This window comes from Hypomesus nipponensis, chromosome 21 (genome assembly GCF_054491055.1).
Source record: "Hypomesus nipponensis isolate SF chromosome 21, ASM5449105v1, whole genome shotgun sequence".
NCBI classification, from domain to species: Eukaryota; Metazoa; Chordata; class Actinopteri; order Osmeriformes; family Osmeridae; genus Hypomesus; species Hypomesus nipponensis.
The window spans coordinates 1,258,460-1,284,176 of record NC_140381.1 but is presented as its reverse complement, the minus strand read 5'-3'; the positions used below and the strand labels follow the sequence as shown (position 1 = coordinate 1,284,176).

General features: G+C 41.4%; 3 protein-coding genes and 1 pseudogene across 6 annotated transcripts; 3 read left to right on the top strand and 1 right to left on the bottom strand.

Annotated features, from left to right (window-relative positions):
- The first annotated feature begins 302 nt into the window (after positions 1 to 302).
- On the top strand, positions 303 to 4,727 carry LOC146237270 (uncharacterized; annotated as a pseudogene). The gene is made up of 2 exons (XR_014740560.1): positions 303 to 773; positions 3,682 to 4,727. The product of XR_014740560.1 is annotated as an uncharacterized LOC146237270 (transcript).
- A 2,253-nt stretch (positions 4,728 to 6,980) lies between these two features.
- LOC146237269 (uncharacterized) lies at positions 6,981 to 12,286 on the top strand. The gene is made up of 3 exons (XM_084685166.1): positions 6,981 to 7,421; positions 8,367 to 8,681; positions 8,847 to 12,286. The coding sequence occupies exons 1-3, from the start codon at positions 7,229 to 7,231 to the stop codon at positions 10,826 to 10,828; spliced, it is 2,490 nt and encodes an 829-aa protein (XP_084541292.1). The 5' UTR covers positions 6,981 to 7,228; the 3' UTR covers positions 10,829 to 12,286.
- Positions 12,287 to 13,164: 878 nt separating this feature from the next.
- Positions 13,165 to 18,204, bottom strand: LOC146237268 (uncharacterized). 2 transcript variants are annotated; one of them, XM_084685182.1, is made up of 6 exons: positions 17,530 to 18,204; positions 16,661 to 16,990; positions 15,447 to 15,782; positions 14,755 to 15,066; positions 13,986 to 14,459; positions 13,165 to 13,663 (listed from the first exon to the last, which is right to left on the bottom strand). In XM_084685182.1, exons 1-6 carry the CDS (start codon positions 17,705 to 17,707, stop codon positions 13,350 to 13,352), a joined length of 1,944 nt encoding a protein of 647 aa, XP_084541308.1. In that variant the 5' UTR covers positions 17,708 to 18,204; the 3' UTR covers positions 13,165 to 13,349. The 2 variants fall into 2 exon arrangements, with proteins under 2 accessions (XP_084541308.1, XP_084541309.1); XM_084685183.1 differs by having other exon boundaries at positions 13,522 to 14,459; positions 17,530 to 18,203.
- An 800-nt stretch (positions 18,205 to 19,004) lies between these two features.
- Positions 19,005 to 25,155, top strand: LOC146237267 (uncharacterized). 2 transcript variants are annotated; one of them, XM_084685218.1, is made up of 4 exons: positions 19,005 to 19,295; positions 22,861 to 23,193; positions 23,474 to 23,944; positions 24,432 to 25,155. In XM_084685218.1, exons 2-4 carry the CDS (start codon positions 23,001 to 23,003, stop codon positions 24,905 to 24,907), a joined length of 1,140 nt encoding a protein of 379 aa, XP_084541344.1. In that variant the 5' UTR covers positions 19,005 to 19,295; positions 22,861 to 23,000; the 3' UTR covers positions 24,908 to 25,155. The 2 variants fall into 2 exon arrangements, with proteins under 2 accessions (XP_084541344.1, XP_084541343.1); XM_084685217.1 differs by lacking the exon at positions 19,005 to 19,295 and adding an exon at positions 19,311 to 20,514.
- The last annotated feature ends 562 nt before the right edge of the window (positions 25,156 to 25,717 follow it).

Here is a 25,717-nt window from a genome sequence, read left to right as displayed (position 1 = left end):
ATGAAAGTCCGAACATGGATACATATTTTAAATATTGTACATTTTTTTAGGGAGGTCCGTTAAGCCTTCGACCAATCAGTTTCCTATCTACAGTGTGTGTAACGAACGTCATTGGTTTGATTCTTGTCAGTGGACATTCTTAATTGTGTTATAAGTTAGATTCTGATTACTTTAACGACCTAAATAATTAAAATTGTATATATTCCACTACAGCAGGAGGCTGTTTTTCTACGTTATCCGACAACGGTTAAATAAATATATGTTGAAATGCGATGTGGTTTACATCCGGCAAGAATTTACTTTCGGGAAGCGGAAACGCTTACATTGCGAGTGGGACCACTGGACTGGACTTACGTTAGCTGGAGTTAGTAGTAGTACAGTTCTTTGAGGGGCAGTGTAAATGCAGTCGATTTACCGAAGTATGAACTGCGGGTGTACTTAACAGGAGATATATTCAATAGATAGTAAAGGAGGATAGCATTTATTCTGGGCGTAGGTACTATTCACTATGAACTCTACTGGGCGAGCAAGAGAACCAGGAGCTCTTGCAAACACCTCTGTTCAAAGTATTACTGCAAAAATGTCTAAATCAGATTTGTTTAGAGAATTTATCAGTGAGATATTATCAACGGCAGCTTTGGAGATTTTCGGAGGAGTTGAAAAAACGTTTGCTGAGTACAAAAAAGAAATCTCTCGCTCCGAGGAGGAGAGGAAGCGGCTACAACGGCTGTTGGACGTTGTTACTCAACCCAAGATCAAGCTACACCGAACAGGTTCGTTATTTAATACTCAGTAATGTAGCCTAGGCTGTTTATCAACCCGAAGAACGCTGAGAACGAACTTGCGTTCTTGAGAAGAACATTTTTGCCACGCTTCTTGAGAGAACGGTCTTGCAAGACCGCGAGCACGGGGAACGATTTATGATAGGTGATGTGTCGTTCGAGAGTGGTCTCAGAGAGTGATTTGTTCATTTTTTCGTGCCGAATTCTTAAGTTAAACAAACAAAAGTTGTTATTATCACTTGTGAACAAATCTCATACATGTCTTCATGTTTTCACTGGTACCAGTCTTTGGATCATTTGATGCAGGTCACGTGACCTGCATAGGCTCAGAATGGGAAACAGAAAATATTTGTTTCGCGTGAGTAAGTTTAGTTAGACGTGAATGATATTCGTTCACAAGTAACAATTAAAGGTTTTGTTATTTAAATGCTTTTGTACTTTACTTAAGTTCAGTGCAGTGTAATTTTTTGCTGTAATTTTTAAATGCTAGTATGATAATAAATTACCATTACAAATCACACAAACTGTCGTAATGCATTATTTAAATGCAGAAATGTTTCTTTTAAAACAATAGGGCTGCAACTAATTATGTTTAATAATCGATTAATCTGATCGATTCTTTTATCGATTAATCGATTTATCAGATTAGCAAAAAGCTTTCATTTTCAAACCTTTATTCAAAAACAGAACTGGCAGTTCCAAAAATATTTAGAATGTGCACAAACAGGCACACCATTTTGAAAAAGTTATTGTCATTAGCATGGATGTAATGTAATTTTCAGAGATGAGCAATTATTTGAGTTTTGTTAAAACTTTTATTGAAAATTGAAAGGTTGTCGAAGTAAACCAGACTTTATTAGAAAAATCTGGTGTATATTAGAGATTTTTTAGACACAATTTTGAAAAAAAAAGTTTTTGCAAGGATTAAGCTCAAAGATGAGTGATTTTCTATCATTTGTTTGAAATTTAATTGAAAAAGTAAAGGCTGTGGAAGTATACCAGACATTGTTATAATACTCTGGTGTCAGTTTGAGGTTTTATATTCATAAAAATATATGAAAATCATCATTGTTCAAAATGGTATGGGTAGTTTTCACCCGGTCGCTGCAAAGTAGCGTCTTCGGAATGTGAGACCAATGTGGACTATAAAACTAACTTCACCTCTGTCAATTAACACACCTTTTCGATGTATTTAGTGTGAAATGTTCCCACACCTTGGATGACTTAAGTCATCTACTCAACAACGTCTCTCCGATGGTCTTTCCTCTAAGAAACTTCTTTTGAGCCATTTCTTCCTAAATAGATGTAAAGCTTATTTCCGTTTTTGGGGGCATATTTTCAGTTAGCAGGGGCCTGTTCCATAAAGGCCGCTCAAAAAAAGTTTTATTTAAAGTCCTAAACCAGACTTGAATACGTTTAATTTGTCAAGCGGGGCTAAAGCGGTTCAATAAAGACCAATTTCAGCTCACGCAGTCCTACTAATTCAAGTCAGATTTAAGTAGTGAAGCTAATTGCGCGTGCACCCTATTGTTAAGCAGCCCGAGAGGTAAAACATGGATTGTAGAATCCACCACGGCAATAGCAATGCACACGGCCACGTGACATCTTCCAGAAAGAACGTTCCCTTTAAATCGTGTACTATGACAGCTTCCTTATCCACCGCTTCATCAAAATAAAATGACACACCATGATTGACGTTGTGAACGACAGGCTACGTAGGAGGACCTTTTTAGACCTTTACTTCGTTGATTAAAAACACCCTCTAAACTCACCTAAATTGGCTTTTTTGACATCGTTTAAAATAAATAGCCTACTATTAATCAATACATCCAGTAGCCAAACTTTTTAACATGGTTTTTGTGTCGGGGAAATGCAGGGCGGATTTAGGTCTGTTTTGCAATTGTAGGGTACGATTAACAATTATATTGCCATGATGATTATACTTGGATAATTTAGATTGAGAAATAGGCCTATGCCTGATGCCTAAACATTTGAAATCAAAAACTAACATCCATACATTAACGGCTATGGTGTGTAGCCTATCAAAGCATTGTTCATCATTGTTTAATGCATTAGGCTAAATGTTGTAGGCTAATTAAGTTGATTTCTATCAATGTTGAACATATTGAACTGATGAGAATAAGAAAATGAGAATATACGTTGTAAAACATCATTTTCAGGAACGTCTGGTTAAGCACCAAGTCACACTAAGCCCGACAGTTAGTCTGACCCTGACCAGACTAGTTTCGCAGCCTAAGTTGCCATAGTAACCAAGTTCGAACTACGTTGAGCTAGCTTTATGGAACCGAATGAACTAGAAACGAGTCCGACTAACTTACATTAGTCTGGCTTATTCGGTGAACTCGCTTTATGGAACAGGCCTCTGATGGTACTTTTTGAATCACGATTCCATTTGGAAAACTGCCAGTGACAACGTTGTTACAGTGGCTTGTTTCAAAAGGGGTTAATGACAATGAATTATGCAATATGATTAGGCTAAATGCTTGAAAAATGTCACTAGAAGACAAAAACTTAAGGGGACAGACCCACCTGCAACCAATGCCAGCGAGCACACCCTCCAATGTCCCCAGAAATTGTACCCTCTCTAGTTTAAATATAAAATCTGATACAAAAGTTCAAGCTTCAGGAATTTCAAGCTTCTCAAATTCGATTGGTGACACCTAACTACCCAAAATTCGAGCTGAATAACTTTGAGTCGAAATCTTTACTTGCAGGCGTGTTAAGCTACCGACACCAGTGAACTTTTCTCTCTCGTCCATATAAAACCTATGATCACATCATGAACGTGTAACCGGCTAAAGTAACAGAATGATGACCAACCATACTGTCCCTTACAGAGGCTACATCTAACTGTTGTCTTGCCTCTTCTGTCTCCCAGAAGTGCAGCAGCTCTCTCTCCCGGAGCCCCCACAGATTAAAGAGGAACAGGAGCTGTGGACCAGTCAGGAGGAAGAGCAGCTCCAAGGACTGCAGTCTGAAACCACAGACTCCATACTAATTTCTTCCAGTGTGAAACATGACTCCGATCAAGAAGGCTCCTCTGAATGTTCACATTTTGTCCAGATTGTTAAAGTAGAGAACAGAGAAGGAGACTCTCTGCCCAGCAACACAACTGAGGAGCAAATCAAAGCAGAGCTTCATGTACAAGACTCTGCAGCACCAGAACCAGACAGTGACTCTCAGCCCCTCTCTGTTGTCGCTCCAGACTGTCCTGCAGCTCAGAGTTTGGAGGAGGAGGAACATGGAGGAGTGATGCTTTTACAGAGCAGAACACAAAACAATGTGGCTCTTGCAAGAGACAATAGACCACAGGGAAGTCACACAAGAAAAAGAATACATCAGTGTCAACAATGTAACAGAACTCTGATATCTGAATCTCATTTGATCAAGCACATGAGAACACACACAGGAGAGAAACCTTTTCATTGTCAACAATGCACCAAACAATATTCTCAAAAAGGTCACCTTGTTGATCACATGAGAACACACACCGGAGAAAAACCTTTTCAGTGTCAACAATGTAACAAATCTTTTAGTCAGAAATCTAGTTTGGTTGATCATAGGAGGACACACACAGGAGAAAAACCATATCAGTGTCAACATTGTAGCAAACGTTTTGCTTATAAGTGTAACCTAGTGGGACACACAAGGACACACACAGGAGAGAGACCGTTTCGGTGTCAACAGTGTAACAAGACCTTTCGACAGCAGTCTGCTTTGGTTGACCACATGAGGATGCACACAGGAGAGAAACCGTATCGGTGTCGAGAATGTAATGAGAGTTTCATGCGGAGGCCTCAGTTTCTTGTTCATGTGAGGAAACACACAGGCGAGCAACCATTTCAGTGTCAAGAATGTAACAGAACGTTCATTTGGAAGTATCTGTTGGTTCGTCACATGATGAGAACATCGGAATGTCAAGAATGTAACAATACATTTTGCAAGAAGAGTGATTTTGATGATCACATGAGGACGCACACGGGACAGTTATCTTATTAATGTCACATTGCCAATTTGATTTAACACCCGATGAGTCTGGGATGAATTTTAAGATTAAGGTCAGGGTAAGCAGCTGGTGACTGGAACATCTGTTTGTTTTTTTTCTACTGAGCATAAGAAATCCAGAGCAGGTTGAGTTGCATAGATTCATTATTTTGTGTTTGTCATCAGTGGATTAAACCTAAAGCTGAATCTGTTCAGACATTGAGCCTTATTTGAACTGCTGTCAGACGGTCTTTTAACCCTTGTGTTATCTTCAGGTCATTGTGACCCCCCCCCCCCCCCCCCGCCCCCACGTGTTTTTTCGACAACTTTACCTCATACTAAAACAAATAAAAAACGTTGGTCTGTCTCTTCCCCACCCCCACCCCCCCCACCCCCACAGCGCGAAAGTTAAAAGACAATGCTTTTTATTTGGTTTTGTATGTATTGGGTACAGATGTCGCTGCACAACGATGGGTTGTTGTGAACCTTCGGGCAGCACCAGGGTTAGGCTGCACCAGGGTTAGGCTGCACCAGGGTTAGGCTGCACCAGGGTTAGGCTGCACCAGGGTTAGGCTGCACCAGGGTTAGGCTGCACCAGGGTTAGGCTGCACCAGGGTTAGGCTGCACCAGGGTTAGGCTGCACCAGGGTTAGGCTGCACCAGGGTTAGGCTGCACCAGGGTTAGGCTGCACCAGGGTTAGGCTGCACCAGTTGGTGGAAATGGACATTCTATTTTTAAGACGACAAAATGCTACCCAAAAAGTACAGATTCATGCACATTGTCTTTGGCACACAATGTTCCCCTGCAGTTAAATGTATGACGGCGCGTATGCTTAAAATGACCTTTGTCACAAACAAAAAAAACACCATGTTTCCGCCATGTTGAGTCAGTGTACGATACGATACAATTAACTTTATTGTCCCGCTCAGGGAAATTTGTCTTGGTCTCTGTGGTGGGTCATCATAAATGCCTTGACAGTCACAGTAACAACAAACAATACATCCTCAGCCAAACATTATCAACAGTTACATCAACAGTATTGCACATATCCCATACCATGACACATCTTAGATCACCTTAATAAAGGCACTATAAAAATTATTACATAGATTTGTGTAAAATGGCATCACTGGCCGGAAGACAAAGGGGGACAGATGGCATGTACACATTAACTTGCATGTACACATTAACTTGCATGTACACGTTAACGTACTCCACAATGATTATTTGTTCATGTATCTGTGATTCAATATCATTGACGAGATAATATAGATGCCGGTTTGTGACTACTCTGCGTTGTGTTAATAATGGGTAAATAAAATAACCCACGTTGGGTGTTGTGGTTCATGGCAGCACATCGCGGTTCATGTCTGACATCATGGGGGTCAGATGGCTGAGCGTTTAGGGAGTCTGGCTATTGATCAGAAAGTTGTTGGTTCGATTCCCGGTCGTGCAAAATGACGTTGTGTCCTTGGGCAAGGCACTTCACCCTACTTGCCTCGGGGAGAATGTCCCTGTACTCACTGTAAGTCGCTCTGGATAAGAGCGTCTGCTGAATGACTAAATGTAATATGTACTATCATCTTCCAGAGGATCGTATGTATTCCACAATCTGACAACGACTGGCGATAACCCCAGACCCTCCAGGTACAACGGACGCACCAGCACAGCACGTTTTTCGAAACTCTTAAACTGCTTTTTGCTTAACCTTTCTATACTATATTATAAACACTTACATGTAATGGGATTATATAAAACGGTTAAAAGTAATGTAAAACAAAAAAAAGAAATATCATTAGTTTGCCCTGACATACTGTGCACAGCTAATAAAGATTAACATGGAAACAGGGATTTCAAAATGTGTGTCGTTTTCGTAACGCCCAGCCATAAATACGTCTAGAATTATGGCTGAGTGACTTGTACTTCGTCAGGCAAAGTCGAAAATATATTGTGGTGAAAGTAATATTCTGATGACATTATTGCGGTATAGTAGGCCTATAGTTTTTTTTTTTCTTCTTGACAATACATTGATTAGCTAGTTAAACGAATAAATGTAGGCCTACATGTACGACATAAAATCTTGAATGGTCAAATTCCACAACTGCAGGAAGCGCATAATGTTGTAGAAGTACTGACCGGATAAGCTTGATGTTTACATCCGGCACGAATTTGAAAGAGGAAGCGGAAGTGCTAACCACGTTCATGAGTGGACTGACTAAAGTTGGGATGCATGTCGAAGGGTTGTATTAAAGATTGTGGATCACTAGTATGCACTGCATTTGTTGCTTCATCGCAGGCAATATAGATAGAACCGGAGGACGTGATCATTATATCTGAGCTGGGCGTCGCTCCTAATATTCAGTAAGAACTCTACTGGACTGAGGAGAGAGCAGGAGCTAGTAATAGCAAACAGTGTGGCGTATCAGTTTTACACCGCAAAAATGTCTAAATCAGATGAGTTTGGAGAATTCATCCGTGATATACTAACAAAGGGAGGTTTAAAGATTTTTGAAGGATTTGAAAAAACGTTTGCTGACTACAAAGAAGAATTCTCTCGTTCCGAGGAGGAGAGGAAGCGTCTACAACAGCTGTTGGACGTTGTTTCTCCACCCAAGATCAAGCGACGTCGAATAGGTTTGTTACTCATACTTTAATGTTTTGTAATGTTTAACGTTATCTTATTTTGTATCGTTTTCACGCTGGATAATATCAGTTCGGACGTGTTCGCTGTTCGTGGGTAGCTTCATCATCTGGGACTGGCTGGTTGGTTTGTTTTATATTTGCTGACCTATAAAAAAGGAAGAGGGCTATTGGTAACTAATCCAACCGACAGATATATGTGACTTATACAAATCCGTTTGTATCATCTGATTTTAGTTACCTATCACAGCTTTCTCATAAAACGCCTATTTGCATGTTGTTATTAGGGTACTTTTCACCACGTTCCGGAACCCCCAGTGCTTTGAAGGCATGAGATCGACGACTGATTGCGCTAAAAGGCATTTTTAGCAGTGCTGTTCTTTTACGTCATAAACGTATACTTACAGCCAAGTTTGACTTTAGATGTATATTTATAATTGACTAAAAGCACCTTATATGACTAAAAGCACCCCTTATACTTATAATCAAATTCAACATACCCGGGAATATAAATATTTTAGTTGGTTTCAGTTAATCTAATAACCGCAATCGCCCTAAGCAGTGTCAAGACGGTGGTTAAACTCCTTATCACTAGAAGCGCCAAACGTCGGTCATTGGCGGCAGTCAAGACATTTTTGTACTCAAATTCGAAGACCATGCTTCACCTAGATGTGTTTTCAAGGTGCAAACGTACAACTGTCTTAGTGACCAGTGACAAAAAGTCTGTGTTTGCCCTCACACAATAGTGACATTTACATCATTTAGTCTTTTAGCTGACGCTCTTATCCAGAGCAACTTACAGTAAGTACAGGGACATTTTACCCGAGGCAAGCTACAGTTTTCAACGCAACATAACTGATTTAGTGACGGAATAATAATCGACCAACCAAACTGTCCCTACTGAGGCTAAATCTAACTTCTTGCCTCTTCTTCCCCCAGAAGTGCAGCAGCTCTCTCTCCCGGAGCCCCCACAGATTAAAGAGGAACAGGAGCTGTGGACCAGTCAGGAGGAAGAGCAGCTCAAAGGACTGCAGTCAATAAATACAGACTCCGTATTCAGCAGGGACTCCAACTTGCATATCAGAGCATTTCTCAGTGAGAGATTAACAACAGCAGCTTCAGAGATTTTCGGTGAAGTTAAAATAACATTTGCTGAATACCAAGAAGAAATCTCTCATTCTGAGGAGGAGAGGAAGCGGATACAACGGCTGTTGGACGTTGTTGCTCAACCTGAGATCAAGCTACACCGAACAGGTTAGATATTCATACATTCATGGTATAATCTGCTGTGTGTAGAATCCTTATGTCATGTAGGACGGGTCCATCCAACATTTGATAATTTGAGTGTCTGTTGTGGTTAACCATACTGTCCTTTACAGTGGCTGCATCTAACTGTTGTCTTGCCTCTTTTGTCCCCAGAAGTGCAGCAGCTCTCTCTCCCGGAGCCCCCACAGATTAAAGAGGAACAGGAGCTGTGGACCAGTCAGGAGGAAGAGCAGCTCCAAGGACTGAAGTCTGAAACTACAGACTCCATACTCACTTCTTCCAGTGTGAAATGTGATTCTGATCAAGAGGGCTCAGTTGAATGTTCACATCTTGACCAAGCTGTCCAAGTGGACAAAAGAGACTCTCAGCCCCTCTCTGTTGTAGATCAGAGTTTTTCTATTCTAGAAACTTTAGAATCCAAGAGAACACGGGAAAACGAGGCTGTCTCATGGGATAGTCTGTTTCAAGAATGCAGCGAGAGATTCAACCACAATTCAAATCTCGCGTCGGTTACAATGCCTCAGAGTGTGCCAACAAAGCCACGCAAAGGGCTGGACTTGCTCCATAACATTAACGAGATGGATTCGGAGGGCGAACAGTGTGGGGAGTTGGAGGGAGATGACGACGGGGACGACGGCGCCGACTCTGATTCGGGCTCAGAAACGGACTCTGAGGTGGAGCGCTCGGGAGACCCGTGGTGGCGAGACACGGCGAGAGACGGCACGGTGTGGGTGGAGCAGACAGCCTCTCGGGGGACAGGAGGGGAGGAGGGCGGCGCCATGAAAGAAGCCCCCGGCCCCACAAGCTACGCCAAGGAAAACATCGAAAGCCCGCTGAGCAGTTTCCTGTGTTTGATTGACACAGAAATGTGGCAGAAGATTCGACGGTACACGGAAGCGGAAGCGGAGCGGAAAAGCGAAACGTTCAAAGTGTCAGACGAGGAACTGAAGGCGTTCGTGGGTCTCGTTTATCTGAGAGGCATCATGGGAGGAACGAGTGTGAAGGTGGATGACTATTGGTCGGCTGACTTGGGAAATCCCATTTTCAAAGATACAATGTCTCGTCAGACGTTCCGGGACATCATGCGTTATCTGCGCTTCGACGACAAAAACACAAGGGCTGACCGGCTGGTGACGGACAGGTTTGCAATGATGTCTGAGATATTTGACAAGTTTGTGAAAAACAGCATCGCTTCTTACACGCCGGGAGAAAACATCACGATAGACGAGCAGCTTCTCCCCACCAAGGCCCGGTGTCGTTTCACGCAGTACATGGCCAATAAACAGGACAAATTTGGCATTAAATTCTGGGTAGCCGCTGATTCATCAACCAAATACATGTTGAACGCACAGCCCTATCTAGGCAGAGATGACAGCGTCGCGGCTGGGCCACGGTTTTCCGACAGTGTTGTGATGCGCCTGGTGGAGCCTTTCCTGGGAAAAGGAAGAAATGTAACGACTCACAATTTCTTCCCTTCGTTGACGCTGGCAAACAATCTTTTGGCGAAGAAAACCACTGTTGTTGGAACAGCGAAGAAAAGCATCAAAGGGATGCCCCGGTGTGCTCAGACTCATTCTGAAAGGTTTTCAACCAAGGTGCTGAAAGCTGGAAAAGTCTCGCTCACGGTCTACCAGGCAAAACCCAAGACAAATGTGTGTATCCTGAGCACAATGCATCAGACTGTTTTAACCGACAATGGTGCCAAGAAACTACCCAACACTCTGTCCCACTACAAAAGCACCAAGGCTGGCGTAAACGTCATGGACCAGATGGCACGGCAGTACTCCGTAAGGGGAGGCAGCCACCGATGGCCTGTAGCAGTGTTCTACAACATCTTGGATCTGGCCGCAATCAACGCCCACATCCTGTACACGCAGAGCATGAACGTGAGGATCAGCAGGAGGAAGTTCATCCTCCGGCTGGTGAAGGAGCTGTGTGCTCCTCAGAAGTGGTCCAAGGCGGAGGAGGCTCGCAGGCGGCTTCTGCCCGAGTCTCCCTTCCAGCCTGTGAAACGGAGACGGTGTCAGGTCAACAAATGTTCGGGGAACAAAACTTTTGAGATCTGCCAGGGATGCAAGCGGCTCGTCTGTGGAAAATGCTCCAAGAATGCACCAAAGCTGTGCTTGGAGTGTTGATGCTGCGGGGGTCCTGAGGGTGATGCACTGTTGTGCTGGAGGGGGTGTGGCTTGAGTCAGTCCTGAGCGTGATGCACTGTTGTGCTGGAGGGGGTGTGGCTTGAGTCAGTCCTGAGGGTGATGCACTGTTGTGCTGGAGGGGGTGTGGCTTGAGTCAGTCCTGAGCATGATGCACTGTTGTGCTGGAGGGGGTGTGGCTTGAGTCAGTCCTGAGCGTGATGCACTGTTGTGCTGGAGGGGGTGTGGCTTGAGTCAGTCCTGAGGGTGATGCACTGTTGTGCTGGAGGGGGTGTGGCTTGAGTCAGTCCTGAGCGTGATGCACTGTTGTGCTGGAGGGGGTGTGGCTTGAGTTAGTCAAGAAATCAGATGATTCACGACCCGGTGCCCAAAAGATCTTCCCACCATGCTTTTCTGGTACTTGTGGTAGATCCTTGATCTATCCAAATTCAAGGTTTGTTTTACTGTATTGATTACTGATTTACAGACTTGTACGCATGTCACCTTTGACCTTGTATGTTCGCTGGGTGGAGGGATGCAACAGGTGTGTTCAGTTTGGTTCAACTTTTGTCCGACTGAGACGGCATTTTCTCAAAAGCAACTGCACAGGTTCTAATGACGACACAGCTATTTCATGATTGGCCAGACTCACACACAACAACTTTGACGCGTGTTTTGTAATTATTCTGACATCTTCAGTTTCACCAATACTCACATCCAGACCAAACAGTAGGCCTACAATTGCATTAAATATTTGCCTTTATTGACAGACTGTGATAGCCTACTATTGTCTTGAATAAAGTGTTTTCAGTCCGCCTCTTCGCTAACGGAAAGACTTTAGTTGTTCTGGATGTATTATCAATTTGCAGATTGGAAAGAGAGTTTAACATACCCCAATACATGAAATGACAAATTTCATTGCACTGGTTCATGCGAGTTCTAAAGCAAAAACAATAAAATTTGCGACCATGCAGTTTAACAACGATAAAGGAAGCAAACAACGCTTTATCGGCCATGACTGACGTCAACGCAGCAAACCACAAGTCCGACTTTACCAAGCCGCTTTGAACTCCTCCCCGACTGCAAGCGATAACTCTCGCCGGTCGTTTCATGCAGCCGATGTTGAACGTACCTAATGACAATGTTAATACTTTTGTTAAATTTTAAAAATGTCAATTAATTGGCAGATCCGTTGCTGTTATAACGATTGTAAAATGCACTGTTAAACATTAAACATTTCTCACTTATTAACTTGAAAATGTTGTTTCTTGCTACATATTATTTCTGTCCTCTATATAAAAGAACTGTGAGGACTGAAGAGAACATGACAAACCAGGTTTGAGTTCTGAGTTCTGAACCTAATCAGAAGTCTAATCAGAACCAACACAGACAGGCCAAGGGCTCTTTGCATTTGCAAGAAATAATGGAGGAAAGTTACAATATTGTACACCGTCAGGTAAACGACCCTCGGTTTATCCAGCATCAGGTCACAATGACCCAAAGAGAACACAAGGGTTAAGGTAAATGTCATATCCTGGAGAACGTTAATGTAACCTGGCGCGGTGGCCTGTTATCACACCAGAGGAGTGAGTTTACTCAAACACAGCACTTTCATTTAAGAATTATGAAACTTCTGTCACTTTCTTACACAAAAAGGCTTCTTGACTGAGGGGCACAGAGTTTGGTGTCTGAGTCTACAATATAAAGTTGTTATATGGTTATTAGTAATATATGTTGCCCGATGCTGCGGTTACTACAGCTCAGTCAGTCCCATTAGGCAGCTACATAGCAGGCTACCATATGTAGGCCTGTATGATATAAAGCCTACTATTAATATTATAGTTCTCCAGACTATACAAAAATATTTTTTCTTCTTTTTGCTTCCCGAGCCTTGTGCTGGAATTAAAAAGATGCCAATGTTGTTTACATCCGGTAAGACGGAGGCGTTGCTGCTTTGGATCAAATATGGTGAGGGCGAGGAACAAAAAGCTAACTTCTGTGCACAAAGTATCAGTTTGTAGTTATGGTTACATCTAAACATATCTGCCTGAATTGATGTCTGAACACTGATGTGTCCATCATTGTAAACTCTAAGGTCTCTTATGTGACGCCAGTAAGATCCTGAGTTCAGCACTAAATTGTGAGTGAACAGTGATATGTTGACTACCCATGAGCCCTTGAGGATGTTACCGTCGAGGGGAACCCTGACCCTGTGCAGGGTATCTCAGCACAAACCCTCACAGAAAACTAAGAGGTGAAAGTACAAAATCCTTTGCATTTACAGTTCTCACAGGGCACCATTAGATCTTCAATTGGTGAACAAAGTCAGAAAAAGGTTTACTGAATTAAGAAATATGTCTGTTATTGCTTTACAAACAACAGTGTTTCATCAGACGATTATTTGATTACAGCATCATGGTATTGTCCATAAGGGGCGTTGTTGAAACAAAAAAAGGTAAAACAAGATATTTCAAAACAAGACTGAACATGTTAAAACAATTGAGACTTATGACTAAAAGGTTAGTTACATTCCTGACACTGCTAAGGTTTTCCTCCTGTGGGTCATCATGTGCAACTCGATTAGACTTTTGACGACATCTTTTGTAACATTCCTGACTGTGATATGGCTTCTCTCCTGTATGTATGTATGTAACAAATCAAAAATGGATTTCTGATTAAAAGTTTTGTTACATTGTTGACACTGATGTATTGTTTTTCCTGTGTGACTTCCCTGTGGTCTATTGCCCCTTGGAAGAGCCTCATTGTTTTGTGTTCTGTTCTGTAAAAGCATCACTCCTCCATGTTCCTCCTCCTCCAAACTCTGATCTGCAGGACAGTCTGGAGTTACAACAAAAATGTGTTTGTCATATGAGACATGGGGCGATTTAGATTTATATCTAAAAGTTGTGTTACATTGTTGACACTGATGTTTTTTCTCCTTTGTGTGTTCTCATGTGTTTAACAAGATTATCTTTTTGTGCACATTCTTTGTTACTAGTTGACACTGATATGGTTTCTCTCCTGTGTGTGTTCTCATGTGTATAACAAGATTACCATTTTAACAGATCGTTTGATACATTGTGACACTGATATGGTTTCTCTCCTGAGTGTGTTCTCATGTGTTTAAGAACAGCACTTTTGTCAGGAAATCGTCTCTTACATTGTTGACACTGATGAGGTTTCTCTCCTGTGTGACCTCCCTGTGGTCTATTGTCCCTTGGAAGAGCCTCATTGTTTTGTGTTTTGTTCTGTAAAAGCAGCACTCTTCCATGTTCCTCCTCCTCCAAACTCTGAGCTGCAGGACAGTCTGGAGCTACAACAGAGACGGGCTGAGAGTCACTGCCTGGTTCTGGTGCTGCAGAGTCTTGTACATGAGGCTCTGCTTTGATTTGCTCCTCAGTTGTGTTGGTGGGTAGAGAGTCTCCTTCTCTGTCCTCCTCTTTAACAGTTTGGTCAAGACATGAACATTCAGAGGAGCCCTCCTGATCAGAATAATGTTCCACACTGAGAGAAGTGAAGTTGGAGTCTGTAGTTTCAGACTTCAGTCCTTGGAGCAGCTCTTCCTCCTGACTGGTCCACAGCTCCTCTTCCTCTTTAATCTGTGTGGTCTCTGGGAGAGAGAGCTGCCACACATCTAGGGGAAGGAGAAAACGTAAGTTTATCTACTTGTCATCTTTCTGCAAACTAACTTCCCTGACACGTAAAAAAAAGAAGGTATATATTGAAATCAAACAATGACTAAGGTAGACCTCTTGTTACCCCAAATGGAGGGAATCTGCCTCAAGAAGATTGATTGGATCTAAGTATCACTGTCTAGAAGATGGTTCGTCCAGCAGCATGAACCAACCTTTCTAATTTAGCTATCCCCCTCTTATATGACAACGATTCTAAAAACATATGATGATAACATGAATGTATGAATATCAAACCTGTTCGGAGTAGCTTGATCTCGGGTTGAGTAACAACATCCAACAGCCGCTGTACCCGCTTCCTCTCCTCCTCGGAACGAGAGATTTCTTCTTGGTACTCAGCAAATGTTATTTCAACTTCCCCAAAAATCTCTGAAGCTGCTGTTGTTAATCTCTTACTGAGAAATGCTCTGATATGCAAGTTGGAGTCCCTACTGAATATGGATTCTGTAGTTTCAGACTTCAGTCCTTGGAGGTGCTCTTCCTCCTGACTGGTCCACAGCTCCTGTTCCTCTTTAATCTGTGGGGGCTCCGGCAGAGAGAGCTGCTGCACTTCTCGAGGATGAAGAGGCAAGACAACAGTTAGATGCAGCCGCAGTAGGAACAGTTTGGTTGGTCAATTATCATTCTGTCACTAAATCAGTTCAGTTGTGTTGAAAATTGTATCTTAATATGTCTGGCTGCTGAAAAATAGAGCAGTTAAAAATAAACAGTGTAGGTCTAAATGTAGACTCTGGCGTGGTTTGTGTGTTAAACATGTTCCGTCCTGCAGAAGGATGTTAACAGTGAACATCTGAATCTGGGGTCCTCGGATGGAATAAACGACGTACAGATGGCTGGGCCAAAAAGAACGTTAATCTACGCTGTTAAAATGGGTTTGCGTTAACGGCGTTTATAATGCGTTTAACTGACAGCACAAATGAATATCAAACCTGTTCGGTGTAGCTTGATCTTAGGTTGAGTAACAATGTCCAACAGCCGTTGTATCCGCTTCCTCTCCTCCTTGGAACGAAAGATTTCTTCTTTGTATTCAGTAAACATGATTTCAATGCCCTCAAAAATCTCCAAAGCAGCCTTTGTTAGTCTCTCACTTAACAATTCTTGGATCGCGTTTAATTTAGACATTTTATCTTTCAAACACTCCCTGGTGAGTATGGAGTCTGTGGTTTCAGACTTCAGTCCTTGGAGCTGCTCTTCCTCCTGACTGGTCCACAGCTCCTGTTCCTCTTTAATCTGTGGGGTCTCTGGGAGAGAGAGCTGCTGCACATCTAGGGGGAGAACAGTTATATTTAGACACCACTATTTTGCAATCCAAACTGCTAAAAATATGCCCAAAAAGATATGCCATTTAAAACCAAACATTGTGAAATGGAAGGGATGTTCCAATCAAATGTAGGTTGAGGGAGGTCAGATGGCTGCGCGGTTTGGGACTCGGGCTATTATTCAGAAGGTTTCCGGTTTGATTCCTGGCTGTGCCAAATGAAGATTTGTCCTTGTGCAAGGCACTTCACTCTACTTGCCTCGGGGGAATGTCCCTGTACTCACTGTAAGTCACTCTGGATAAGAGCGAATATTTACTTATCATGAGCTTGGCTTACAACGAGCTGTCATTAATCTGGATAATGTTCTTTAATGTCAGATGTGTTTATACAGATTGAAAGAACATGAAGGGAAGGGAAACTACAGTGATCATTGTTGATGTCAGTACTGCTAGTGAGCACTTCAACTTTTTGCTAGAGCTTTAGCTGCTCAGTTTTAGTGCTAGCTGCTACCTGGATGGTCCTACAGAAGGGTTACAGAAGATCTAAGACTCCAACTATTATTATGCTATCCATTACAACAATAGTAGGAGGATTAGCCTTTGAAAAGATATTCCATCCTTTTGACACATAAGATCTAACACCTTGTGGGGTTATTCAGAGCAGTGATGTACTGTGAGTATGTCTGTGCACGGCTTCTCAGTTTACTTGGCTTTTCTATAAATATTTCGTAACAATCAATGATGGAGGTGCAGTTCTATTCTATTGAATTGACTATTTTGAATTTGTTCTTTTGCTGCTTCTCTGCCCTGGCCCTCCCCTCCCAGCCCGCTCCTCTGCCCTGGCCCTCCCCTCCCAGCCCTCTGCTCGGAGCCGAGCACACTCACTTTCCAGTGCTGACATTGTAGCCTGGCAGGATGGATTCACGCATGGTTCTACGATGCCATGGCTTGTGGCTTTTGAATAGTTGTGGTCAGTGTGATGGTCAGTGGAAGTAGTGACCTCCTCCCCGTCGGACACATCGGTGGTTGAAGGGTCAGCCAGACTGCTGCAGGGGTCAGCCAGACTGCGGCAGGTCTCACGCATCTTGCGTTTCATCAGCTGAGTCTGCTGAAACCTTTTGAAGGCGTAGTGTTGCTTTTCCCTCTCCCTCAACGAAGTGTGTGCAAAAAGACTGGGCACAAAGTCGGGGCTCAGAGGATTGTTCTGTTTTGCTCCTAAAAAGTCAGAGCATAGTCAAATGAAAGATTACATGTGTGAGACATTCTCCAACCTGAGTAAATCTCTCTCTTAGAACCTATGTAAGTTGTAATAAGGGACAGATTACGAAAGTGGGAGGTTTAAAATTACTGGGTTTAGCCCAGCTAAACAAAGGGACTTGCAGAGGGAATTGCATAGGTAGACCGAAAAATACTTTGATATCATCCTACTTTCAGGATTTGTGTTTGTGAAATATAGGTTTAAAGGAGAACTCCGGCCAAGTGTACGTGAATCTTGATTGCTATAATCTTAATCGCTATAAATGTGCAGGTACATAAGGCACTAGGTGCCAGCTATCATCTGCTAGCAGCTAGTACAACACAAACGCATTACTGAGGAGCTGAAAGGTGTGATGTAAAAAAAAAAAAGTGAAAGTCATAAACTTGACTGATTAATATAGTCAATCAAGTTTTGTAAGTGTTCTCTTTGGTTCTCCAAACGTAATGTTATAGCTCTTGTTGTTAGCCCCAGCTGCTTAGTTGAGGCAAAGGCTTACCTGACACGAAGTGTTCATTGCATAGTAAGGTATTACACGTGGGTGTCCAATCAGCTCTTCGTATGACAGCTAACCACTTCTTCCTTCTTTCCTTTTCTTTTGGTATACAATAAAATACAAGTCCAGGGTTCCTCTTTCGGCTATTGTTGCAGCCAACTGCACAACATGTTGCAGGCATGACTGAGACCGAGTAGGTCGTAATGATGGCGGCGCAAAGCTACAGTGACGTCATGTGAACCGAACGAATACACACATTGTGTTTCTGAAGAAAAAAAAATCGTGTTTACGAAAAGTGTCTGTATCCTGTAGGCTATTCGCAGATACGTTTTATATCTGCAAATGTTTATATGAGTTTGCAAATGTTTTTTTCGTATTGTGTGTTTTTCGATTTACAGGTTATACACTTACACACGGACTGTTGCAAACAAAAAATACTGAGACAAATATATCTCTTTATCAAACTTGTTCAGTGTAGCTTGATCTCGTGTTGAGTAGGCTATAACAACCGTAGTAGCCGTGCCCTCTCCTCCGTGGAATCAGATTTATTCCTTGTAGCCTACTCAACAACCGTTTTTTTCTTCTTCATCTACACAAAAACATCCAGGTCTACCATTACAAGTCCAAGAGGCTAGCTCTTCCGTTTCGGGGTACTAGCCTATATCATGCCGGAATATCAAGATTTTCCGGCGATTATATTTCCCTTACCCTATTTGGTATCAATTGTATGGATACCTTAACTTTATTTAAATTTACTTTAACTGGACATGAAAAAACTCGTGTAGGGGGGCGAAATACAGGAACTGGGCACAAGGAACTGGTCTGGAAAGTCCTCAACCACAGGTCAACATATCTGACAAGAAGCAGCCGTCAGAACTCCAAACAATATGTTGAAGTTGAACTCCTTTACTAAGCAGTTACAGAGGGGTCACATATTCTGATGGCTGCTACTTGTCAGATATGGTGACCTCTGAGGTACTGGCTATGTGATGGCTATACATAAGAAAACATCTGTCCAGATTAGTGTGAAGGATGACATAACTCCCGAACAATATTTTGAAGTTTAACTCATTTATTAAGCAGTTACAGTGGGGTCATATTCTGACAACTTAATGTGCTGGTCCATTAAATGTTTAGTTCTTTATTTTCTTTCCAGTAGAATATTAAAATGAGGTCTAGTGTAAGGTTTTAGGTAGCTTACAACTTATGCATCCAGTCACAAAGAAATAGTGTTTAGGTCAGAAAACAAATGGATAATTTGGTAAATACAATTTTTACAAGGGGGCATAATGGCAACAAAAAGAGAAAATGTTCTTATGGCCAAATATGAGAGAGATGTTTGAGACGCCATCAAAAATGACATTAATGTATTTATATGACATATGTCGTTGTTGTAATTGTGCCAACCCAAAAGAAACTGGAACTGGAAGATAACTGTCTTAACAGTGAGGACTGAGTGTACGTACCGGAAACGGAAAAACTTGCTTCTAGGACTAGCTAGCTAGCTGAGTAGCTAGTAGACTAAGAGTAACTTCTCTGTAGAGTAGCTAGCATCTAGGAAGCTTAAGGGTCAACTCCGTTGAACAAATTTCGAAAATGCCTAAATATATCCGTGAGACACTAGTAATATAGCGCTGGTGATTTTCAGTGGAGTTGAAAAAACGTTAGTTGAGTACTGTAGGCTACAAAGAAGAAATCGGATTCCATAGAGGAGAGGGCACGGCTACAACGTTGTTATACTCAACACAAGATCAAGATACACCAAACAGGTTTGGTTTGAGATAGATGTGTCTCAATATTATATGTGTGCAACAGTCCGTGTGTTAATGTATAACCTGTAAATCGAAAAATACGCAATACGAAAAAAACATTTCCTAACTCTGCAACATTGCAAATTTAAAACGGATCTGCGAATATAACCTACAAACACAAAACAATATGGCCAAATATGAGAGAGATGTTTGAGACGCCATCAAAAATTACATTAATGTATTTATATGACATATGTCGTTGTTGTAATTGTGCCAACCCAAAAGAAACTGGAACTGGAAGATAACTGTCTTAACAGTGAGGACTGACTGTACTTAATCTGTTATTCCTTATTCAGTTTTGTACAGTTTTATATATCATATTTAATATTTTTCATAAAGATTGGTTTTATAGTTGATCAGTGTTGTTTTCATTTGTGGAAGAATGAATGAATTTAATGTTACAACAACGACATAATAAGTCTGTGCCACACAGTCCTGCAGAAAAACAGGAACATCTGTGTTAACAGGTACTTTTGCAGCCGCAGTGTCAAATTTCTGGTCATCCAGGTGACGTGAAGGTCCCATCCTCTATTTGCCAACCATATCCATCCATGTTGACAAAAAGCAGCTACCTTATTTGTGTAGAACGATCACGTGTCAAACCGTGCCACCAAAATCCTATTACGCTCTGAAGAAACTAGTTCTGCATAAAACATAGACCCTTCAACAATCGACTAGAATTTCAGCGACAAACTTCTTTTTTTGTAGTTTAGCACGACTCTTTTTTTATGAGCTAAAGATTGTGTAGATGCCAGATTCTGGAGCGGGAATCATTTTCTAAAATACTTTTCGGGGTTCACCTTGCGGCCTATATCCCGGATGTTACAATCAGAACTTTTTCAGCTCTAAATTTTCGGCTCGAATTTGATAGGCTCAAAACATTTTGGCTTTATTTTTATAAGCTTGAGTCTCTTAGGCTCAAATTTGAGCACCCTGAATTTTATTTTACATTGAAATATATTCATTTGAGAATTCAGTCTTGTTGAAATTTTAATATTAAGTATTCAATGCCTGATTTGCTTCCATACATTCCCCTTTTCCTTGTTTTGGGTGCTGGTTCGGAGCCGGTGCTTAATCTCAAAACAGTTCTTTCTCTTTCGACCGCCTGAGAACCGTCTCTGAACCAGGGACAGTGGCAACGGGCACCACTTCGGAGCTGGGCCAGTGTGGGAACCAAGTAAGAACCGCTTGGGGCGGGGTGACTGTGACCAGCAAGACGAACAGAATCCTTTGACCACCATTGCTCTAAGTTTTTATAATTCATATTTTAGCTAAACGGTTCTTGTAAATCAGCATCTGAATTAAAATGTAACGAGAAGTGGGCAGTGTAGTTGCTGACAATGTGCTTATTTTATTGATGAAACTGCTCATTTGTAAATTTGCTCAGAATTTTCAATAACTTAGCTAGCAGTGCAGTGCAGACTCTAGTTGCTGCATTCCTATCAATATATCCTATCAAATAAGTGAAATGACAAACACAAATGTTATGAGCTATTGAGCCTATATTTACCACAAATTTAATACACAAGCACTATACAGCAAAAGTTTATCAAATGTTGCGCTGATAATGCCAGGGTCATAGTGCTGCGAGTCCAGGGTATTGCTCAATAGCCAAGAAAACACACATCTCAACCTCGCGTTCTTTGGATTGATAAACAGCCTTTAGACAAACTCTGCTTTGTGTTTGGCGGCTATGCCGCGCTTGCGTTGCTGGGAAAGACGAGACGTATACAGTGACGTCATGACGTGGCTCTGTGGTGGCTCTCTAGCCCATGGAAAAGCAAACCAGTTTTTAGAAGGCTCCTTTCTTGAACCAGCTCCCAACTAGCTCCCGGTTCACTTTGGTGGAAAGGGGGTAGAGAGAGAGCAGCTGCACTTTTGGGGAACAGAAGAGGCAACAGTTCTTTTAATGTCTCATGACAGCTGAAATGTAGATCTACGTAAATAGAGGTACTGACTACATTGACGACACTCAAGTTAAAGTAAAGAAGTGTGGGCTTTGACTTTACTCTGACAAGTAAAAAGTAGCCATTACAGGGCTCAACATTAACATTTTTTGGCACTGGCCCTACCGGGGCCAATGGGTTTGAAACTTACTGGCCCTGAGACCATTTTTACTGGCCCCCCCCCCTCTCAAAGTAATTTGTAATTTATCATTTGTAATTTATCATTTTTACAACAAAACCAAAGCTGTCTTCCCTGCTGACAGCCATCTCTCTGCACAACTGAAACCTCTAGTCCCTCAATGCTGTATAAAAGCTTCCATAGCATTTCATCAGTATGATACTGATGTAGTACCCAAGTCGACACCACGAGGTGAACGGCTGGCCCGTCTTAATTACGTGATGTGCCGTTGTTATAAGTCGTGCAATAACATGATGGGTATATACATTGAAATTCTTGACCAGTATAGTCAACGGCCTGGAAGATGGATTGTCAACCATCTGCTTAGCTGTCACGCAAACCAGGTGCTGTCTGCTACTGCTAGCATGGCTGGTCAGGGATTGTTTTTGAAAATTGTCGGTGCCTCTGTAAAATGTAAAAATATCCACTTTTGTTTGTTTTGTTTTCTTTAGACGGGAACATATCACAAACGACACAGTGCATCTTCGTTCCATAAAAAAGTTGCTTCCGATTGAGCTCGTAGCTCTACTTTGCTGCCATCTTCACTTTATTGTCTTGCACCAGTTGTAAAAAAATGTATTGAGATTGGAGAATTACAATTTGACAACCACTCGTCACTCCTCAACTCTTGATATTCCACCTGTGCGCCCCACAAGCTGCAAAGTTATTTATGCATTTAGCAGATAGCAAAATATATGAAGGATGTTAACTTTTACAATGCAATTTTTTTTTCAATCAATAATTTGCAGTGGCCGATCGGGCCAGTGAGTTACTAGTTTAACTGTCCTGACGTTACTTTTTACTGGCCCCGGGCCATCGTTATTGTCGAGCCCAGGCCATTACTACTGTCTGTGTTGCGCGGGTAACTGGACCTTACTTTATATACATACATACATACATACATACATACATACATACATACATACATACATACATACATACATACATACATACATACATACATACATACATACATACATACATACATACATACATACATACATACATACATACATACATACATACATACATACATACATACATACATACATACATACATACATGAATATCATTTTTGATGGCGACAATTTTAAACATCTATCTCATATATGGCCTTATTTTTTTTTGGTGTTTGTAGGTTATATTAGCAGATCCATTTTATATTAGCAAATGCTCATTACACACCCGATCCTTGTTATCTTGGGTGTTACAATCTGAATTTATTAAGCTCCAGGCTCGAATTTGATAGACTCAAATGTTTTAGGCTTGAATTTGAGCAACCTTAATTTTATTTTACATTAAAATAAATTCATATGAGAATTCTATCTTGTTTAAATTTCAATATTAATACTCAATGCCTTTTAGAATTCAAAACATTGTCACTGATTTGTTTCCATAGCTCTCTCTCCCGGAGCCCCCACAGATTAAAGAGGAACAGGAGCTGTGGACCAGTCAGGAGGAAGAGCTGCTCCAAAAACTGAAGTCCGAAACTACACATTTTTTAGATTTCCCAAGGAGTTTTATGGTTTTAGCATCAACATGTCTAAATTAAACATGATCAGAAATTTTTTAAGTGAGAGACTAACAATGGCGGCATTGGAGATTTTTGAGGTTGTTGAAGTGATGTTTGCTGAGTGCCAAGACGAAATCTCTCGTTCTAAAGAGGAGAATGCGCGGCTACAACGGCTGTTGGATGTTGTCACTCAACCTAATATCACGTTACACAGAACAGGTTTGATATTCATGTTATCATCTTCTGTGTGTAGAATCGTTGTCATGTAAGAGGGTGGTAGCTAAATTAGAAAGGTTGGTTCATGCTGCTATACCAACTCTCTTTTTGACAGTGATGTTTAGATCCAATCTTCTTGAGGCAGATTCCCTCCATTTGGAGTAAGGAGAGGTCCACCTTAGTCATTGTTTGATTTCAATTGTTTGTTAGTTTTTTTACATGTCAGGGAAGTTAGTTTGCAGATAGATGACAAGTAGGTAAACATGTTTTCTCCTTCCCCTAGATGTGCAGCAGCTCTCTCTCCCGGAACCCCCACAGATTAAAGAGGAACAGGAGCTGTGGACCAGTCAGAAGGAAGGGCAGCTCCAAGGACTGAAGTCTGAAACTACAGACACCATCTTCACTTCTCTCAGTGTGGAACATATTTCTGATCAGGAAGGCTCCTCTGAATGTTCACATCTTTTCCAGACTGTTAAAGTGGAGAACAGAGAAGGAGACTCTCTACCCAGCAACACAACTGAGGAGCAAATCAACGCAGAGCCTCATGCACAAGACTCTGCAGCACCAGAACCAGACAGGGACTCTCAGCTCCTCTCTGTAGTTCCAGACTGTCCTGCAGCTCAGAGTTTGGAGGAGGAGGAACATGGAGGAGTAATGCTTTTACAGAACAGAACACAAAACAATGAGGCTCTTCCAAGGGACAATAGACCACAGCGAAGTTACACAGGAGAGAAACCTCACCAGTGTCAACAATGTAAGAAACAATTTGCTTTCAAAAGTGCTCTTCTTAAACACATGAGAACACACTCAGGAGAGAAACCTTTTCAGTGTCAACAATGTAACAAACGATTTGCTCAAAAAAGTGTTCTTGTTGATCACATGAGAACACACACAGGAGAGAAACCATATCAGTGTCAACAATGTAACAAACAATTTGCTCACAAAGGTAATCTGGTTGATCACATGAAAACACATACAGGAGAGAAACCTTTTCAATGTCAACAATGTAACAAACGATATGCTCTCAAAGGTAATCTTAATAAACACATGAGAACACACACAGGAGAGAAACCTTTTCAGTGTCAACAATGTAACAAACGATGTTCTCACAAAGCTAATCTTCTTAAACACATGAGAACACACACAGGAGAGAAACCATAGCAGTGTTAAATGTTACACAACTTTTAGATATAAATGTAAATTGTTCATTGTCTCATATGACAAACCAATCTCTGTTGTAGCTCCAGACTGTCCTGCAGCTCAGAGATTGGAGGAGGAGGAACATGGAGGAGTGATGCTTTTACGGAACAGAACACAAAACAATGAGGCTATTCCAAGGGACAATAGACCACAGGGAAGTCACACAAGAAAAACAATACATCAGTGTCAACAATGTAACAAACTATTTGCTGACAAAGGCAATCTTGTTAGTCACATGAAAAGACACAAAGCAGGGAAACCTTTTCAGTGTGAACAATGTAACAAACGATTTGCTCAGAAAGGTACTCTTGTTGATCACGTGAGAACACACACAGGAGAGAAACCTTTTCATTGTCAACAATGTAACAAACGATTTGCTCACAAAAGTACTCTTGTTAGTCATATGAGAACGCACACAGGAGAAAAACCTTATCAATGTCAAAAATGTAGACAGCGGTTTGCTCATAAAATAAGTATTGTTGGTCACATGAGAAAACACACAGGAGAAATACCATAGTATGAATTATGTTATGTTTTATGCCAGAAGAGTTTGGTTTATCTAATGAGAAACTAAGTTTGAATTGATTTCCTGTCCAGTGGGTATTTATATGCTTTGCTTCCTCCCTTGTTGTATGTGCTAGTGCCAAGCAAGGAGCACCTTCCACCTTAGATACCACTATGTTCCACCTTAGATACCGCTATGTTCCACCTTAGATATTCTCTAAAAAAGTTTTGAAATATTGATAAAAAGTTTTTTTTAAAGTTTCTAAAGGTTTTTAAAAGGTTTTGAAAGGTTGAATGGCAGATTTTTCCCTAGATGCCTGAATAAGTTGATGTGTAGATGACCTTAACCATCACAGGTGTCCAAATGTACAAATACTTCGTTACCTTACTTAAGTAGAAATGTTGGGTATCTATACTTTACTGACGTAAATATTTTTCAGCCGACTTTCTACTTCTACACCTTACATTTTCACGCAATTATCGGTACTCTCTACTCCTTACATTTTAAAAATAGCCTTGTTACTCCAATTTCAGTTTGGCTTGTCATCGTTCAAAAACACACATACAAAGAAAAACTATCCAGAAAAAATGGTGCCATCCGTATAGAGTGAATTTGATTGTGGTTGGATGAGAAGTATAAACAAATACCATTCCGACACCCTATTGGTTTATACGTGATCCATCACCTGCACCTGACACACAATTCACACTCAAACTCCAGCAAGGAAATAGCAGACGTATGTAGCATACGAAGATATCTGCGACAGAGACTCGAGAACTCCAGCAAAATGTCTTAACCAAGCATCAGCGAGGAGGTTGGTAG

Excerpts from the sequence above, each read along its gene's own strand:
- LOC146237267 (XM_084685218.1), top strand. The coding sequence starts at position 23,001 with ATGTCTAAATTAAACATGATCAGAAATTTTTTAAGTGAGAGACTAACA. Across the intron at positions 23,194-23,473 it reads TATCACGTTACACAGAACAG|ATGTGCAGCAGCTCTCTCTC; the intron begins GTTTGATATTCA and ends TCCTTCCCCTAG. Across the intron at positions 23,945-24,431 it reads ACCTCACCAGTGTCAACAAT|CTCCAGACTGTCCTGCAGCT; the intron begins GTAAGAAACAAT and ends TCTCTGTTGTAG.
- LOC146237268 (XM_084685182.1), bottom strand. The coding sequence starts at position 17,707 with ATGCCTGCAACATGTTGTGCAGTTGGCTGCAACAATAGCCGAAAGAGG. Across the intron at positions 15,783-16,660 it reads TACAATGTCAGCACTGGAAA|ATGTGCAGCAGCTCTCTCTC; the intron begins GTGAGTGTGCTC and ends TTCTCCCCCTAG. Across the intron at positions 13,664-13,985 it reads ACCTCATCAGTGTCAACAAT|ACTGTCCTGCAGATCAGAGT; the intron begins GTAAGAGACGAT and ends TTGTAACTCCAG.
- LOC146237269 (XM_084685166.1), top strand. The coding sequence starts at position 7,229 with ATGTCTAAATCAGATGAGTTTGGAGAATTCATCCGTGATATACTAACA. Across the intron at positions 7,422-8,366 it reads GATCAAGCGACGTCGAATAG|AAGTGCAGCAGCTCTCTCTC; the intron begins GTTTGTTACTCA and ends TTCTTCCCCCAG. Across the intron at positions 8,682-8,846 it reads GATCAAGCTACACCGAACAG|AAGTGCAGCAGCTCTCTCTC; the intron begins GTTAGATATTCA and ends TTTTGTCCCCAG.